Source organism: Cervus canadensis, chromosome 12 (assembly GCF_019320065.1).
Source record: "Cervus canadensis isolate Bull #8, Minnesota chromosome 12, ASM1932006v1, whole genome shotgun sequence".
Lineage (NCBI taxonomy): Eukaryota > Metazoa > Chordata > Mammalia > Artiodactyla > Cervidae > Cervus > Cervus canadensis.
Genome location: NC_057397.1, coordinates 29,927,316 through 29,945,336, shown reverse-complemented (window position 1 = coordinate 29,945,336; position 18,021 = coordinate 29,927,316). Strand labels below are relative to the sequence as shown.

At 40.4% G+C, this 18,021-nt stretch overlaps 1 protein-coding gene across 9 annotated transcripts in view; it reads right to left on the bottom strand.

Moving 5' to 3' along the window:
* The window catches only part of CSPP1 (centrosome and spindle pole associated protein 1), a 109,445-nt gene extending 92,050 nt beyond the window's left edge, over positions 1–17,395 (bottom strand). For 7 of the 9 annotated variants that reach the window (XM_043483470.1, XM_043483471.1, XM_043483473.1 and 4 more), the window contains exons 1-3: positions 17,251–17,383; positions 3,919–4,027; positions 1,884–1,983 (exon numbers count right to left, since the gene is read on the bottom strand). In XM_043483470.1, the coding sequence (XP_043339405.1) occupies positions 1,884–1,983; positions 3,919–4,017 (199 nt within the window). In that variant the 5' untranslated portion in view covers positions 4,018–4,027; positions 17,251–17,383. Of the gene's footprint in view, positions 1–1,883; positions 1,984–3,918; positions 4,028–17,250 lie in introns of all 9 variants that reach the window. The other 2 variants (XM_043483475.1, XM_043483478.1) reach the window with 1 other exon arrangement.
* Between the last annotated feature and the right edge of the window lie 626 nt (positions 17,396–18,021).

The following is an 18,021-nucleotide window of genomic DNA, read 5'->3' as shown; positions in this document are numbered from 1 at the left end:
TGCAGAGACTTAACAGAGAAGGCTAGATTGTACAACAAAAAGAACACTAGAAAAAAAAAATCTAGGTGAAAGCCAATGGACGCCTACATAAAATGGTCTCTGTGGAATTAGCGAAAAGTCAACTTATTTGAGGTTTAGATGTTAGAATCTCTGAACTATGTAATTATTCGCTGTGGGATACCAAAAGGAAAAAAAGGTGTCAAAGATGACCACAAAACCAGCTCACTAAAGTTTGAGAGGAGTCAAGTTAATTTTGCACATGTTGATTCTGAGTCCAAGACATCCAAGTACACATGTCATTAAAACATTAGACATATGGGTCTGGAGTTCATCAAAGAAACTGGAATTAGGATAGAGATTAAGGAGTAATGAGCACACTAATGATAAATAAAGCCCTGTGAATGAATAAGGGATACCAGTTAAGGAAGAAGGAGAAGTCATTATCTGTTAAGTTGGATTTTAAACTCTACATGATTTGTGAATGTAATAATAAGTTTTAATACAGTTCTTAAAAATAAAAACCTAGTTTAAAAATGTAAAAAGTCATGGAAATTAATATTTATTGTCTATCAATAATGCACCAATCATCTTTTCATATGTATTCAACTATTGCCACAATAACCTTTTAAGATAGACATAATTCTTAAGATGAGGAAACAAAGAGCTTAAATAATTTATGCCAGGTTGCAAAGGCATGACAGCCACATTCCAAAGCAACTCATAAGTCCAGAAAGTCAGTGATTCACCTAGTGCTTGAGAGAACCTACTATCAAACTTTCAAAAAACTCTCTCTCAGAAGAATTAAATTTTCAATTCATAAAAATTTAGGGCTAGAAGATAATCTAACCTCTTTATATTATAAAGAAACTGAATGCCTTAGAGATTAAGGTACTTAACCAAAATATAATACTTAGTTCACTAAAGCTGCAGGCATGCATGCGTGCTCACTTGTGTCCGACTCTCTGCAACCCCTTGAGCTAGCCAGGCTCCTCTGTCCTTGGGATTTTTCCAGGCAAGAATACTGGAGTGGGCTGCTATTTCCTCCTCCAAAAGCTATATATTAGCCAATAATTTGTAACAGACTCAGAATGGAAAAGGTTTTCTGTATATATGATACTAAAAGTATGGCATTCACTTTGAGCTGTTTTTCTAGTAGAGATAGAGAGCCCACTAAACTATTCAGCAGTCTTCGGCCAACATCCCCATGTACTCCTAGCAGAACACAAATGCAAAGCAACTAACAACTTAGGAGTATACTCATGGCCATGAAAAGTCATCCACATGAGAATAATGCTTTAACCAAATAGATAACCCATATTTGACTTCTTTAATGTGAAAAAGGTTCAATTATCATCAGTAATTCACAAGGTAATTTTAAAATATTCATATATTTTCTTTAAAAAAAAACAAATACACCTACCAAAAAGCTAAAATGAGGTAGTATCCCAAATATTTTCACACCAAACCATAATCAAAGACTCAATATAGCCAAATATTAACTTATTTACAATTTCAAAGTAGTCATCAGTAGTATTTTCTATCTTTTAAGCACAGTTCTTTGATTTTTAAATAAAAGCAAGTCCACCATTATTATTCAACAATTACACTTTCTCACACAAATTTGATTCAAAATTTTCACTTTCGATACATACTTATTGCTATGATTTCCATATATCATAACCAAGACAGTAACAGTTAAAATGAGAACAAGTTTCTCGGAATATATTATATTTCACATGTAGACCACACTGTCACATACAAGATTCCAGAAAGGAAGGAGTTACTAGGATTCAAAAATTGTCTTTTTTCTGACAAGACAAAGCTCCTTCACGACAGCCTGCTAAGAATATCTTAAATTCAGTTTAGCACACCTAAAGACATACCTAAAGAACCCCTTGTCTGTTGACTGTTTGGTGGTATGTTTTCCTTAGCCATGGAGATTAATATTTTGCTGTTTTCAGAAAGCTTCTCTGATGCTTTTCCCTGAAAGAGACATAATATTTACAAAAGCAGTGGGGGGAAAAAAATTCCAAAAATGTACAATTAATTTCAGTATTTTTAGTAAAACGAAATTTAAGTGTAAGGTTTAAGGAATTACTCAAAGGTATTTATTAGTGCTGCAATGTTCTATTATTTAGCTCACTGACTTATCAACAAACATTCACTGAGTTCCCACCAGATATTGTCCTAGGCATCAAAAACAGGTAAGTGAAGAAAATACTAAAGGATCTCTGCCATCACAGAGCTTATAAACTACTGTGATAACAAACAATAAACACAACACACAATTAGATTATATGTAGTGAGTGATACAGAGGAAAAACAGAAAAAAAAAAAAAAAGAACAAGTTGTAAGGAGGCCCAGAAATGATAATGGAGGAACTGCAAGGCCTGATTGAGTAGGTGACACTTGACCTAAGACTTGAAGATTATTATCTATCTGCTATAGTATTAGAAATCATAATGCTGCTGCTAAGTCGCTTCAGTCGTGTCCGACTCTGTGCAACCCCATAGACGGCAGGCCACCGGGCTCTGCTGTCCCTGAGATTCTCCAGGCAAGAACACTGGAGTGGGAAGAAATCATAATAAACCTATATTTAAAGCTATCTAATAACTCTCTCCTAAACCTGTCAGTCCTGAGTACTGGAGAATGGTTAAGGGCATAAAATGTGGACACATAAATACAATCCTGTATGTGCCTGGATGATTTATTTAACCCCTTAAGCCTCATTTTTGTAATCTATAAAACAAACAAAAATTCTGCCTACTTCACTGGGATTTTATGATTAAATGCTATCATACATGTAAAGTCCTTGGCACAGCTCCTTGTACACAGCAGGTACTATGGAAGGAAAGATAGTTAAGAGAATAAACACTGGATTCAGAAAAAAAAAAAAAAGAATAAACACTGGATTCAGGTTGCCAGGGGTCAAAGCCTAGTTCTACTATTCTATCACCTAAGTCTCATACTTAACGACACTTATGTCCCAGTTTACTCATTTGGAAAATGACAACAGTATTTATCTCATAGATTCATGATGCGAAGTATCAGTGTAACCACTAAAGACTTTATGCCTCATCCATAGTTAGCACACAATAAATGTTTGCTATATGAATAAAATTATTTTATAATTATGGTGTCCATATTATTTATCATTTCCACCAGGATACCTTTGTCCAGGGCTAAACCAGATGAGACACTGGGACAACAAGAAAACCAAGACTGTCTTGGGCAAGTCATCATATCCGATTCCTCTAATTAGGATGACCCATGTGGCACAGATTAACGTACATCCTGTTTCTTATTACACACACTGAGCCCATGGGAGAAAGCACCACATCTGTCTACACCACGGCTGTATTCTCTGAGCCCAGCACAGTACCCAGCAGTCTCAATAAATACCAAAGCTAGAAAAGTTTTAAGAAAGCCTTTTCAGGCACTGCTTTCAGAAACATTTTAACAGATTTATATTCTGAAAATTAAATACAAAAGAAACTGTCCTGACAAATTCATTTTTGTAGATTTCAAAAATGTTTAAGATACTGATTCATTAAAAAAAAATGAACCTTTTCACAAAGAATATAAGAAATTGCTCTTACATCTATTCTGTTTAAATTCTGAAAGTTCCCTGCAGTAGAACTAGTCTCCTAATCATGTTAGGAAGCACACAAATTATTAATTAAAACTCTAATAAGAGAGAAGAGAAACTGTGAGGTCCAAAACACTACAGAAGAAAAACTGCATTCAAAATTACTGAAATCTTACCCAGGTTCAGGGTCTCAGACTTAGAACAATAGCACAGTTAAACTAAAATATGAAACAGAAGCTTCTCACTCCCAGAAGATGTTTTTCATTTAAAGAGGGTAATCTTCAGAGACAATTTAATGAAACACGTTAGAAGAAAATGATTAACTTTACCTTCATTTCCATGTATGGTGGATCACTTTCCAATTCTGCTTTGTCTCTGGCCAATTTGGCTTTTCGCTCTTCAATAAATTCATCCAAATTATCAGCCATTTTGAAGATACTAAAAATTAAAAAAATTTTTAAATAAGTTTTTAGGGCTTCCCTGGTGGCCTAGTTGTGAAGAATCCGACTGAAAATGTAGGAGCCACAGGTTCGATCCCTGATCTGGGAAGATCTCACATGCCCTGGCGTAACTAAGCCCGTGTACAACTCCTGAGCCTGTGCTCTGGAGCCTGGGAGCCACAGCTCACAAGGCCGCGCACCCTCGAGCCCACGCTCCACCACCAGAGAAGCCGCCACAACGAGAAACCCAAGCGCAGCCCCACTCTCTGCAACTAGAGGAAAGCCTGCACAGCAATGAAGACCCAGCACAGCCAAAAATAAATAAAACTGTCTTTTAAAAAAGATCACAGTCTAAATATTTAAAAACCCTTCAGTGAGCATAGCTGTATCAGAATATCTTTAGGCTAATTATTAACACGCAGGTTTAGTCTACATTTAGTACTCAGTGTCAGTTATCAAATTGAGGACATCAAACAAGCTTGAATGAAATTTGCCTACCAGCTTTCAATCTCAACTCCCCCCAAAACCGCCAACATACTTTAAAATATCAGAAAAGAAATAAAAAGGAAAATGAACAACCACCACCACATCAGAAAAAAAAAGAAAAAACTTTTGAACCTACAAACAAAACACTTTTATTAAAATTTATTTTAACCATCTGGAGATAATTCTGAACTTACAAAAAAGTTACAGTAGGAATTGTACAGAGAACACCTGTATATCATTTATCCATTCTCTGTTGCTTAAGATTTTGCACCACTTGCTTTACCTTTGTGCACACAAGTTTGTCCTTTTTACACAATTTTTCTAAAGTTATTCACAGCATGAATTACACATATCAGCGCTCTTTACCCCTAAATGTTTCATTGTGTATTAAGAATTATTTTCTTACATAACCTCACCATACTTGTCAACTTCAGCAACATCTTTTTAATCTACTGTCCATGTTCCAACATTGACACCTGACCTAATACTATCCTGTACACCATATTTTTCTCTCTCTTCCATTAGGATCCAGTCTAGGTTAGGTCTAGCATTTCACTGTTATGTCTCCACTTTGCAACATTTCTACAACCTTACTGTCGTTTATGACACTAATATTTTGTAATGCAGCTCACCCACCACCTACTCTTTTAACAGAACAGTCCTTATTTGGAGTTTGCCTCATGTTTCTTCATGACTAAATTCAGGTTATACATCATCAGAAAGAATATTACGTAGGTGATGTGTCCTAAAGGTGTCAACAATGACAGACACACATTCACCTGCTCTTTACTAGTGATGTTACTTTTTATCACATGGTGGTCAAGACTGATCTCTGCACTACTGTTTCCTTGTAAGTAATAAGCAGTCTATAAAATGGTACTTTTACACCATGCAAATATTCTGCTCCTGAACAAAATTTCCAAGATTTAGCATCGACTGGTGATTCTTAATTGATTTAATCTTTGATTCCTGATGCCTGCAAAATGCTAATTTTCCAATTTCTTCACTCCCTGCATATATATTTATCAGTTGCCACTGATTTATTTTTCAGTTTATTGTAAGACTTCATAAAAGGTTTTTTTTCTGTAAGCCCTGGATTTTTAAAATCCAAAGCTGTTGGTTTTCTTGAGGAATAATTTACATGCCACACAACTTACTCATTCCAACCAGCAGTGTATGAGAGGTGCAGTTGCTATATATCCTCGCTAACGCTTGGTACGTTCAGTCTTTTCGACAGTCGTTCTAGTGGGTATGTTGGGCTTCCCTGGTGGCTCAGCAGGTAAAGAATCCACCTGAAATGCAGGAGACCCAGGTTCAATCCCTGGGTTGGGAAGATCCCCTAGAGAACAGAACAGCTACCCATTCCAGTATTCTGGCCTGGATAATTCCATGGGCTATATAGTCCATGGGATCACAAGGAGTCGCACACAACTGAGCAACTTTCACTTCACTAGTGGGTATGTTAAAGTTTCTCACTGTGGCTTTAATTTGCATTTCTCTAATGACTATGATGTTGAACATCTTTTCACGTCCTTATTCGTATATCCATATATATAATCATTGGCCCAAAGCCTTCAAATCTTCAGGCCCATTTTTAAAATGAAATTGTTTTCTTATTGAAATGCAAGAAACAAACAAAAAAAACTTTTATATAAGCTAGATACAAGTCCTTCATCAAACACGTTTTGTAAATATTTTCCCAGTCCGCAGTCTGTTTTCAAATTTTTTAATGTCTTCTTTTCTTAATACTTTATCTTTTACAGCAGTTTTAGGTTCACAGCAAAATGGAGCATAAGGTACAGGTTTCCCTTATATCCTCTGCCCTGACTCATGTAATCTCTCATCCACTATCAATATCTTCTACCAGAATGGCACATGTTACAACTGATGAATCTATACTGACACATCTTACCACCTTCAGTCCATAGTTTACATCAGGGTTCATTCTTGGTGCTGTGCTTTCTATGGGTCTGGACATATGTATAATGACATGGATCTACCTTTACTGGATCATATAGAGTAGTTTCACTGCCCTAAAAGTAGTCTGTATTCCACCTTTTCATTTCTCCCTCCCCTCCAGCCACTGTCAACTGCTGATATTTTTACTGTCTCCATAGTTCTGCCTTTTCCAGAATGTCATATGGTTGTAAACACACAGTATGTAGCCTATTCAGACTGGCTTCCTTCACTTACTATTACATACTACTAAGGTTTCTCATTGTCTTTTCACGGCTTTTCAGCTCATTTCTTTATAGCACTGAAAAGTATTACAGTGTCTGGATATACCACAGCTTATCCATTCCTTCACCCCACACTCAAGGCTAGCATGGCTGCTTTCAGATTTTGACAATTATAAATAAAGCAGCTATCAACACATGCAGTGATGTCTTCCAACCAGCAAACGTTTTTAAATTTTATGAAGTCTAATTTATCTATTTATCATCAATTTTTAATCAACTTTTTGTGTCTTTTGAATCATATGTAAGAAACTTTTGCCTAACCTGAGTTCACAAATATTTTCTTCTATGTTTCCAAATCCTAAAAGATGATGCTGCTAAAGTGCTGCAGTCAGTATGCCAGCACTCATAATGCCAGCAAATTTGGAAAAATCAGAATGGCCACAGGACTGGAAAGGTGAGTCTTCACTCCAACCCCAAAGAAAGGCAACACCAAAGAATGTTCAAATTACTTTACAACTGCACTCATTTCATGTTAGAAAGACTATGTTCAAAATCCTTCAAGCTAGGTTTCAACAGTACGTGAATAGAGAACTTACAGATATACAAGCCGGATTTAGGAAAGGCAGGGAAACGAGAAACCAAATTGTCAATATAGGCTGAATCATAGAAAAACCAAAGGAATTCCAAAAAACATCTACTCTGCTTCATTGACTATACTAAAGCCTTTGACTGTGTGCATCACAACAAAGTATGGAATATTCTTAAACAGATAGGAATACCAGACCACCTTACCTGCCACCTGAGAAATCTGCATGCAGGTCAAGAAGCAACAGCGAAGCCTGGCATGCGGCAGTTCATGGGGTTACAAAGAGTCGGACACGACTTAGCGACTGAACAACGATGTTTTCTTTTAGAAGTTTTATAACCACCTCTCTTACGTGTATTATTTCTTATATCTTATACCGCAATCCATTTCAAATGTTTAAGGTTAAGAGTCATCAATGTTCAATTATATGCATCTGAATATAAACTCCAGCACCAGTTTTTGAAAAAACTATCTTTTTCTCACTGAAACTAATTTATTTTTAAATAAATCCTTGAAAAATCCACAAAAATTAATGACTAATTCAATGTGTGGCAAGAAAGGAGCCAGTGATAACTGAAGTTTTAAGTCCTGGAAACTAAACATTAATAGACTCCTGGACAGAAATAAGTCAGAAGAAGCTGGGTAGTTTGGCAAGGTTTGGTTTCTCTGTGTTAAGTTACAGTTAGTCACCGATGATGACCAACTAACTGATGGAAATTTCCAACAGATTCAAGAGGACCATATTAGAAATCTTTGTTTAAAAGTTAATAATTTTAAAGATAATAGCTGAAGATCTGGAAAATTAAGGCAGACAGGGAAAAAAGATGATCCAGAACTAAATGATAGCAATGTTCATTTGAGGTGGTAACAGAAGAATTGAAGCTGGAGTGTGGGGGTGGGGGGGAAGTACAAAGAAGGAATAATTAGAAGAGGATACAAAGCAAAACCCAGTCAATGTAACTTACAGAAGAAAAACAAAATGAGAAAAAAAGTAGTAAACAATATTAAATGCAAGAGAGCTAAACAAAAAGGCATGCACAAAATTTAATATTTGGAAAGTGAAAGTCACTCAATCATGTCCAACTCTTTGCAACCCCATGCACTGTACAGTCCATGGAATTCTCCAGTCCATGGAATTCTGAGTGGGTAGCTTTTCCCTTCTCCAGGGGATCTTCCCAACCCAAGGATTGAACCCAGGTCTCCCACATTGCAGGTGGATTCTTTACCAGCTGAGCCACCAGGGAAGCCCTTAATGTCTGGAGGAGGACAATAATAATTTGGAGAAATGTAGAAAAGCAAGTTTTACCTAAAAGAAGTATGTTGAAACTTATATTATTATAGCTAAGTAGTACATAATGTGAACTTCATTTTATTATTTACTTCCAAAAATAACACTGATTTGAAAATGTGGCCTTAGCAAAATATATTGCAAACCAAGAATAGTTAAGTGCAGTTTTTCACAAAAGAGCTTTTCCTAATAAAAATTCAAAACAGTTCAACAGCAAACAGTAGTTTCAAGTGAAAGTCATGTTTTAAAACCTAATTTCCTAAGTATTTTATGTCTGAAAAAAATAAAAGATAATGATGGGATGATACATATATAATAATATAATTTGCTATACAATTTTATAAAGAATTTAAGCAGAAATGTCTTTAAATCTAAAAAGAAAAACTGTTTAACAGGCCTCTTTCACTCTGTTAATCAGTTAATTAAGGTCTGTTAATAATTATCAGTTTAACATGTTCATTTCTTAATTCTAACCAGACTTTGAATTTATAAATAAGTAGATTTCTCTTTATTACAATAACTTAACATCAATTATAAATTCTAGAACTGATTTCACTGAACAGTTATCATAGCAATAAAACATTTTTAAGCAGTGGTAGTGAGCATAAAATACATCAATACCTTAGCTGGGACTTTATGGTGGTCCAGTGGCTAAGACTCAGCCCTCCCAATTCAGGAGGCTCAGGTTCAGTCTCTCGTCAGGAAATTAGATCCCACATGGTGCAACTAAGTTCACAGGCCCCAACTAAGACAAGGCACACCCAAAATAAATAAATAAGTAAATATTTTTACAAGATGCCATAGTTAAAATATAAAATTTAGTACATATAAGTACGTTTAATTATCTCTAATTTTGCCCTGCTGTCTAACCTGATCAGAGTATAACATCTCAAAATTGAAGAGTCAAAAATACTAATAAGCCACCTTCTGGTAATACCCTCCAGAGAACACCAGGAACATTACTATAGTTAAACTAGCTGGGTTATTACTCATTAAATTGAGGGATGTCAATGCCACCATGGGGAACTCTGGAGTATCTTATTAAGAAGGTGTTAACAATTATACAGTGGAAGTGAGAAATAGATTTAAGGGACTAGATCTGATAGACAGAGTGCCTGATGAACTATAGACATTGTATAGGAGACAGGGAGCAAGACCATCCCCAAGAAAAAGAAATGCAAAACAGCAAAATGGCTGTCAGCGGAGGCCTTACAAATAGCTATGAAAAGAAGAGAAGCAAAAAAAAAAAAAAAAAAGAAGAGAAGCGAAAAGCAAAGGAGAAAAGGAAAGATATACCCATTTGAATGCAGAGTTCCAAAGAATAGCAAGGAGAGGTAAGAAAGCCTTCCTCAGCAATCAATGCAAAGAAATAGAGGAAAACAATAGAATGGGAAAGACTAGAGATCTCTTCAAGAAAATTAGAGATACCATTTCATGCAAAGATGGGCTCAATAAAGGACAGAAATGGTATGGACCTAACAGAAGCAGAAGATATTAAGGAGAGGTGGCAAGAATACACAGGAGAACTATACAACAAAGATCTTCATGACCCAGATAATCACGATGGTGTGATCACCAACCTAGAGCCAGACATCCTGGAATGTGAAGTCAAGTGGGCCTTAGGAAGTATCACTACAAACAAAGCTAGTGGAGGTGATGGAATTCCAGTTGAGCTATTTCAAATCCTAAAAGATGATGACGTGAAAGTGCTACACTCAATATGCCAGCAAGTTTGGAAAACTCAGCAGTGGCCACAGGACTGGAAAAGGTCAGTTTTCATTCCAATTCGAAAGAAAGGCAATGCCAAAGAATGCTCAAACTACCGCACAATTGCACTCATCTCACACGCTAGTAAAGTAATGCTCAAAATTCTCCAAGCCAGGGTTCAACAGTACGTGAACCGTGAACTTCCAGATGTTCAAGCTGGATTTAGGAAAGGCAGAGGAACCAGAGATTAAATTGCCAACATCCGCTGGATCACTAAAAAAGCAAGAGAGTTCCAGAAAAACATCTATTTCTGCTTTACTGACTAAGCCAAAGCCTTGGACTATGTGGATCACCACAAATTGTGGAAAATTCTGAAAGAGATGGGAATACCAGACCACCTGACCTGTCTCTTGAGAAATGTGTATGCAGGTCAGGAAGCAACAGTTAGAACTGGACATGCAACAACAGACTGGTTCCAAATAGGAAAAGGAGTACGTCAAGACTGTATATTGTCACCCTGCTTATTAAACTTATATACAGAGTACATCATGAGAAACGCGGGGCTGGATGAAGCACAAGCTGGAATCAGGATTGCTGGGAGAAATATCAATAACCTCAGATATGCAGATGACACCACCCTTATGGCAGAAAGCGAAGAAGAACTAAAGAGGCTCTTGATGAAACTGAAAGAGAGTGACAAAGTTGGCTAAAAGCTCAACATTCAGAAAACGAAGATCATGGCATCTGATCCCATCACTTCAAGGTAAATAGATGGGGAAACAGTGCCAGACTTATCTTTTTGGGCTCCAAAATCCCTGCAGATGGTGACTGCAGCCCTGAAATTAAAAGACATTTACTCCTTGGAAGAAAAGTTATGACCAACCTAGACAGCATATTAAAAAGCAGAGACATTACTTTGCCAAGAAAGGTCGGTCTAGTCAAAGCTATGGTTTTTCCAGTAGTCATGTATGGATGTGAGAGTTGGACTATAAAGAAAGCTGAGAGCTGAAGAATTGATGCTTTTGAACCGTGGTGTTTGGAGAAGACTCTTGAGAGTCCCTTGGACTGCAAGGAGATTCAACCAGTCCATCCTAAAGGAGATCAGTCCTGAATATTCATTGGAAAGACTGATGCTGAAGCTGAAATTCCAATACTTTGGCTACCTGACATGAAGAACTGACACATCTGAAAAGACCCTGATGCTGGGAAAGATTGAAGGCAGAAGGTGAAGGGGATGACAGAGGATAAAATGGTTGGATGGTATCATTGACTTAACAGACATGAGTTCGAGTAAACTCCAGAAGTTGGTGATGGACAGGGAAGCCTGGCGTGCTGCAGTCCACGGAGTCACAGAGAGTCAGACACGACTGAGCGACTGACCTGAACTGAAGAAAGACTCACAGGTTGGGCTTGTATTAGGTGATTTGGGGGAGGGCTTAAGGAAGGTGCTAGTGGTAAAGAATCCACCCACCTCTTTCTTGTAGGTGACGCAAGAGATACAGGTTCGATCCCTGAGTCGGGAAGATCCCCTGGAGGAGGAAATGGCAACCCACTCCAGTACTCTTGCCTGGGAAATCCCATGGGCAGAAAAGCCTGGCAGGTTACAGTCCATGGAGTCGCAGAGAGTCAGACATGACTGAGCACACACTAGCTAGCTAGCTTAAGGAAGCAGATGTTTGCTCAGGACTAAATGCTGTCAGGCTGCCGCTGCTGCTAAGTTGCTTCAGTCGTGTCCAACTCTGAGCGACCGCATAGACGGCAGCCCACCAGGCTCCACTGCCCCTGGGATTCTCCAGGCAAGAACACTGGAGTGGGTTGCCATTTCCTTCTCCAATGCATGAAAGTGAAAAGTGAAAGTGAAGTCGCTCAGTCGAGTCCGACTCCTAGCAACCCCATGGACTGCAGCCTACCAGGCTCCTCCGTCATGCTGTCAGGAAATAAGTATAATTCTATGATTGGACATCTTAGTAAATCTAACCACAGGGAGGCTAAAGATGTAACTAGTAGAGCAGCAGCAATCATAACCAACTGGGAGTTAGTTACTTTGTGGCTGGGACAACACTCTTGTTTCACCTGTGTTTGGACATGACTGTGGAGTAGCACTGTTTTTCACTTGCTCTCCCATAGACACAGAGCAGCTCTGTCTAATATTGATGTTCTGTGCAACTGCGTGTCTTCAACAGAAGAACACCAAGTCTAAGCAGTATTGTCAGGCCAATTTCTAGCAACACCAAGCCCTTGGTTACATGCTGGCCTCTAGCTGTCATGGCCATTTTTCTGCTTCTCACTCCTAAAATCATGTGACAAGTTACATAAAACATATTTCAATTAAAAATTTATTCAAGAATTAATGAATCATAGAGACTGAATTAATGGATACAGTCTAAGTACAAAATAGAGTAAAAAAGGTTTACAATTTTGAGATTAAGTTACAAGGAAGATCAACCTGAGAAATCTAAATGGGATTCTTCCTTCTTCCTTCACTCTACAATATAACACCACTCACATTTTTCCCAAGATATTACCAGTTTTTCTCCCCAGTAGCTGTAAATGTAGTATGTAGATGATAAACAGTTTTCAGAAAATCAGTTTAAGTGAAAGACATGGATTTGAAACCAATTCTATCACTGATTGACTCTATGTGATTGACCTCAGTGTGTTCCTTAACTTCTCTGTCCCTCTGCTTCCTCACCTGTAAAGTAGAACTATCTAGTCCAGGGTTGCTATGAAGAAAAAATGAAATGATTCAGTACATACAAAGTGTACGGTACCTTTGACACACAGAAATCAATAGCCAGGGACTTTCCTCGTGGTCCAGTGACTGAGAATCTGCCCTGAAATGCAGGGGGACGTGGGTTTCACCCCTGGTTGGGAAACTAAGATCCTACAGGCTGTGAAGCAACTAAGTCTGCGTACTGCAACTACCGAAACCATGTGCTCCAGAGCCTGCATGCCACAACTAGACAGTGTCCCGGCACCCCAAGAAGAGATTTCACATGACTCTAAAAAGATTCTGCATGCCACAATCAAGACCCGACAAAGCCTAATTAATTAAAATAAATCAATAAATCACAACTGTTTTACTAATATTAATTCTCATTATATCTTCATAGTCTTTGTATACATGTATCATCCAAAGTATACTGGGATTCATGTCACCAACAAATAATACTTATTTATCATAATCCAAATCAATATCTTTAAATTTTAAACATACGCCCTTCATGCTTATTATATAGATAGTAATATAAGCTGACCAGAAACATATTCATTCTGAAAAACCTGAGTCAATCCAAAAAACAGAGAAACCAGAAAGAACTGAGTATGCCTGCTGCCTTCTCCCAATCTCATAACCACAAAGGGAAGGGAAAATATTGTTCCCATTCTTTCTCTCTCTGGTGAAGCGCAAATTTCCACCCTAGGGCTTCCCTGGTGGCTCAGAGGTTAAAGGGTCTGCTTGCAATGCGGGAGACCTGAGTTTGATCCCTGGGTCGGGAAGATCCCCTGGAGAAGGAAATGGCAACCCACTCCAGTATTCTTGCCTGGAGAATCCCATGGACCGTAGAGCCTGGTGGGCTATAGTCCATGGGGTCGCAAAGAGTCGGACACGACTGAGCGACTTCACTTTCACTTTTTCACTTTATGGAAGTATTAGGAAGGGAAAGTAACTCCCATCCCAAAGAAGGACATTGTTCTAGATGCTAGGGGAATGAAAAGTGTGATATATGATCCTTGCCCTCAAATTTGGGGACATTATGTCCCCTGCCACACTGGCTCACAGTCTAGCCAGACTGGGGTTGATGTGAGGTACCCACCCATAAAGGATCCAATAGTGGTATCAAGAAAACAATCTGAATACATCTGGAATTCAGAGTAGAGTCCATGTTGGTAAAAAAGGGTTAGTAGTTTTTAAAATGCTTTTTAAAGCTATAAAAAAAAAAAAGAGGTTGTCAGGAAAAAGAGACCCTAGTGCAAGAGAACAGAATAGCAGGGAGTGATTATATATGCAGGGGGGAACCTGTGAAAAAGCCTTAGAAGATAAAAGGGAGTTCTGAAAAAAAATAAAATAAAATAAAAAAAGGGAGTTCTGAGCTGAACCAAGACAACGTTTTTCATTTCCCATCCACGTGAAGATCTTTCCACCTAATGAAAGGTGCTAAATCTTTTTCTCCTGGCAGATGACATCCACATGAATAACTTCCAAGGCTGTATCTAAACTTTGACAAATCTCTCTAAATATTGCTAAGAAGTAAATACCACGTTACTGGGAGGAGAAAGGCAACAGGGTTAGGACAGAGGGAGCACATAAATTTATAAAGGCATGACTAAGTCTGTTAGTAACTGTTAATAATACATCATTAGTGCTAAGAACAGTAGCATAAATTAGATAAACTTTTGGTTATGCAAAATTGCCAAAACATTTATTCAAACACTTTTGTCTCCCACTCAGGAAAGCAATCAGAACTTAAGTCAGAAAGACGTTAAAGGATAATCTGCAATCCACTCAAAGTCTGTAATAGTTAATCAGGTTAAGTCTAAAAACTTCATTTGAGAAATGCTGTACTCAAAGCACCTCCCCCCCCCCCAATTTTTAAATTTATTTCAAAGTTAAACCCAAGACACTTATTTCTCGTCTAGGCTGACCCCCTGCTTCCCCTTAGTCTTCCCCAACAGAGAATATGCATGCTAACTACTTTCATTCTACAATCACCGCTGTCCCATCACTATACCAGCATCACCTGAACTGTGTGTGTGGTATTCTGGATGTTTTTAGTTATTTCACTAACTGCAAAAGATTTTCTGGGTTAACCTGTCACTTGAATTTTCTGGCTACTTTTGAAGATGAAGTCCAAAGAACTCTTAAATGATTCTCCAGTGGGGGGTGGGGGGAGATGTTATTTCATAGGATAGGTATTAGCAACGGAGCACCTGTGGCTATGCTGATCCCATCTGCCATCACTAGAAGACAACCTGTAAAACCAATCATTTGATGCAACAGCCAACTAAGTGACTCAAAACTGAAGTTTTAATTTAAAGAAAAACCTAGAGGGAAAAAGCAATCCCAGAGGAACTCATTCTAAGCAATCCATCATTATGCCTGTGTGTGTGTCTGTGTGTGTGGAAGGCACAACCAGATCCATTCAGTGAAAGCACCTTTTTTCAATTTATCCTTTCTAAAACCACCTGCTCCCTTCCACTGGGTTATCTGTACTGCGTGCCTGGGTGCTAAGTCACTTCAGCCATGTCCGACTCTGTGCAACCCCATGGACTGTAGACCTCCAGGATCCTCTGTCCATGGGGCTCTCCAGGCAAGAATACTGGAGTGGGTTGCCAAGCCCTCCTCCAGGGGATCTTCTCAACACAGGGATCAAACCCTCTCTCTTAGGTCTCCTGCACTGGCAGGAGGTGTTCTTTACCACTAGCGCCACGTGTGAAGGAGACTCAAAATTTCCTCCCTGGGGAGCACTTCAGCATACACTTAACCATCAGAAAGTCAGTGCACTCCTAGCAAGAAGAAATATGCAGAAAAGAAAGCAATATTTTACGGGTTACCATAGGATTCCTTTTTGCTTATGAACATGAAAAGCCATTCATTCATATAAAGTTGAACCCTGTCTGAGGATAATTGGCTTTTTACAAACTCATATTGGTTACTATTCAGTTCAGTTCAGTCGCTCAATCGTGTCCGACTCTTTGCGACCCCATGAATCGCAGCACGCCAGGCCTCCCTGTCTATCACCAACTCCCGGAGTTTACTCAAATCCATGTCCATCGAGTCGGTGATGCCATCCAACCATCTCATCCTCTGTCGTCCCCTTCTCCTCCTGCCCTCAATCCCTCCCAGCATCAGGGCTTTTTCCAATGAGTCAACTTTTCGCATGAGGTGGCCAAAGTACTCGAGTTTCAGCTTCAGCATCAGTCCTTCCAGTGAACACCCAGGACTGATCTCCTTGCAGTCCAAGGGACTCTCAAGAGTCTTCTCCAACACCATAGTTCAAAAGCATCAATTTTTCGGCGCTCAGCTTTCTTTATAGTCCAACTCTCACATCCATACATGACCACTGGAAAAACCATAGGTTACTATTAGACTCCTTCATTTCCAGAGGTGTTTGGAATCGAGGTAGTGGCTTACTATAGAAATTAGTCTTCCCAGAAACCCAAGCTAAACTTCATCCTATAATCTTGAAACCCAGCCTCTCTCAAAGAATGAATCCCAGTGCTAAGTTATTGCAAACGTGATTCCAATCGCAGGAATTAAGGCAATTAGAAACAACAGGTTCAAGCTCAAGGAAAACTGGATAATAATAGCGCCGACCTCACAGGGCTGTGGGAAACCAATTTTACTTGCAAAGCAAAGCACTGAGAAACAGCGCTGGGACACAACACTCAATAAACGTTAACCATTAACCCCAATTAAAGGAAAGGTGCTTCGGCAGGCACAGGCAAGCAGCGGAGAGCGGCTGATGGGGAGGACAGGCACGAGAACCGAGGCGCAGCTGGTCTCCGGGTGCCGGCGCCGTGGGTGGCAGTCTCCTCGGGAAGCGTCAACGCGTTGTCAGGCAACCGGATCTCAACAGCACCCGGGGCGGCGGCGGTGGTAGCTGCGGCCCGGAGTCCAGACCGCGTAACCAAGGCACCGCCCTGGGCAGGTCTGGCGACGGCGAGACCCTCACTCACAGGGCAACCCGGGAACAGAGCACCGCCCCCAGCCACACTGCAGCGAGACCCCAGAGTGGTCCGGGATCCCCGGGCCCGCAGCTGCTAGACTCCAACCCCAGGCCGGCGGCCACGAGACCCCAGTACGCAGGGAACCCCACCCCAACCCAGGTAACCCCAGGACCTTGGCCAGCCTGGCCGCTGCCAGACCTCCGCCCCCAGCGAGGCCCTCAGCCGCGAACCCAGCCCCGGGACGCCCTCCAAGCCCGGCCACACCCCGACAGGCCCGCTCCCCACAGCGGCCGACGGACGCTTACTCAGGCAAGCGGGCTGGCGTCGGGGAACAGCACAGCGTTCTAGCGCGGCTCTTCGCCGCGGTCCGAAGTGACGGCGGTCGCCCAGCGCGGGAACGGTGTGACAAGCCGCCCGGGCTCCGCCTCTCGGGCCGAGCCCTCCGCCCGCCCTTCGCCAACGGCCGGGCGTGGCCCCTCCCAACTACGGCCGCGGGGCAGAGGCTCGCGGCCCGGGGCGCCCCCTGCCGCCCCGGAGGCCGCATGGACGCCCGGCAGTCTGCAGGGCTCACCCGTATCTGGGACTGGGACTCCGCCTGAGACTGTTCAACTGCGGGAGCCACTTTCCCAGGCTAAACTGATTCTGCCCACTTCAAACCTTCCAAGCCCCAGCTGGCCTCTGTTCAGAGCCTGGGGGCGGTGGTTGGGGGGAGCCTGGAGGGTGCAGATGGGGGACAAGTCAGGGGTGGTAGAGAAAAACTGTTGGCACACCTCTCCGGGCACTACTGCTCCCTCAGGAGTCTGGTCAACATTTTGTCTTTATTACTACAACATAGGCTTTATTACTAATTTCAAAATACTCAGTTCACCCGAATACTTAGTGGCCATATATCACCACTAGAAAAGAGATCTCTAGCTTCCCCGGCCAGTGGGGATAAGGGTCCTTTACCTGAAGTCACCTTGTATGAGGGTTTGAAAAATAATGTCAAAAAAAAAAAAGATTATGTCAAAATCGCAGGCGGGGCTGTGGATTCCCTAATTCCTATATATTTGTCTTAACTAAATGTCACACACCTT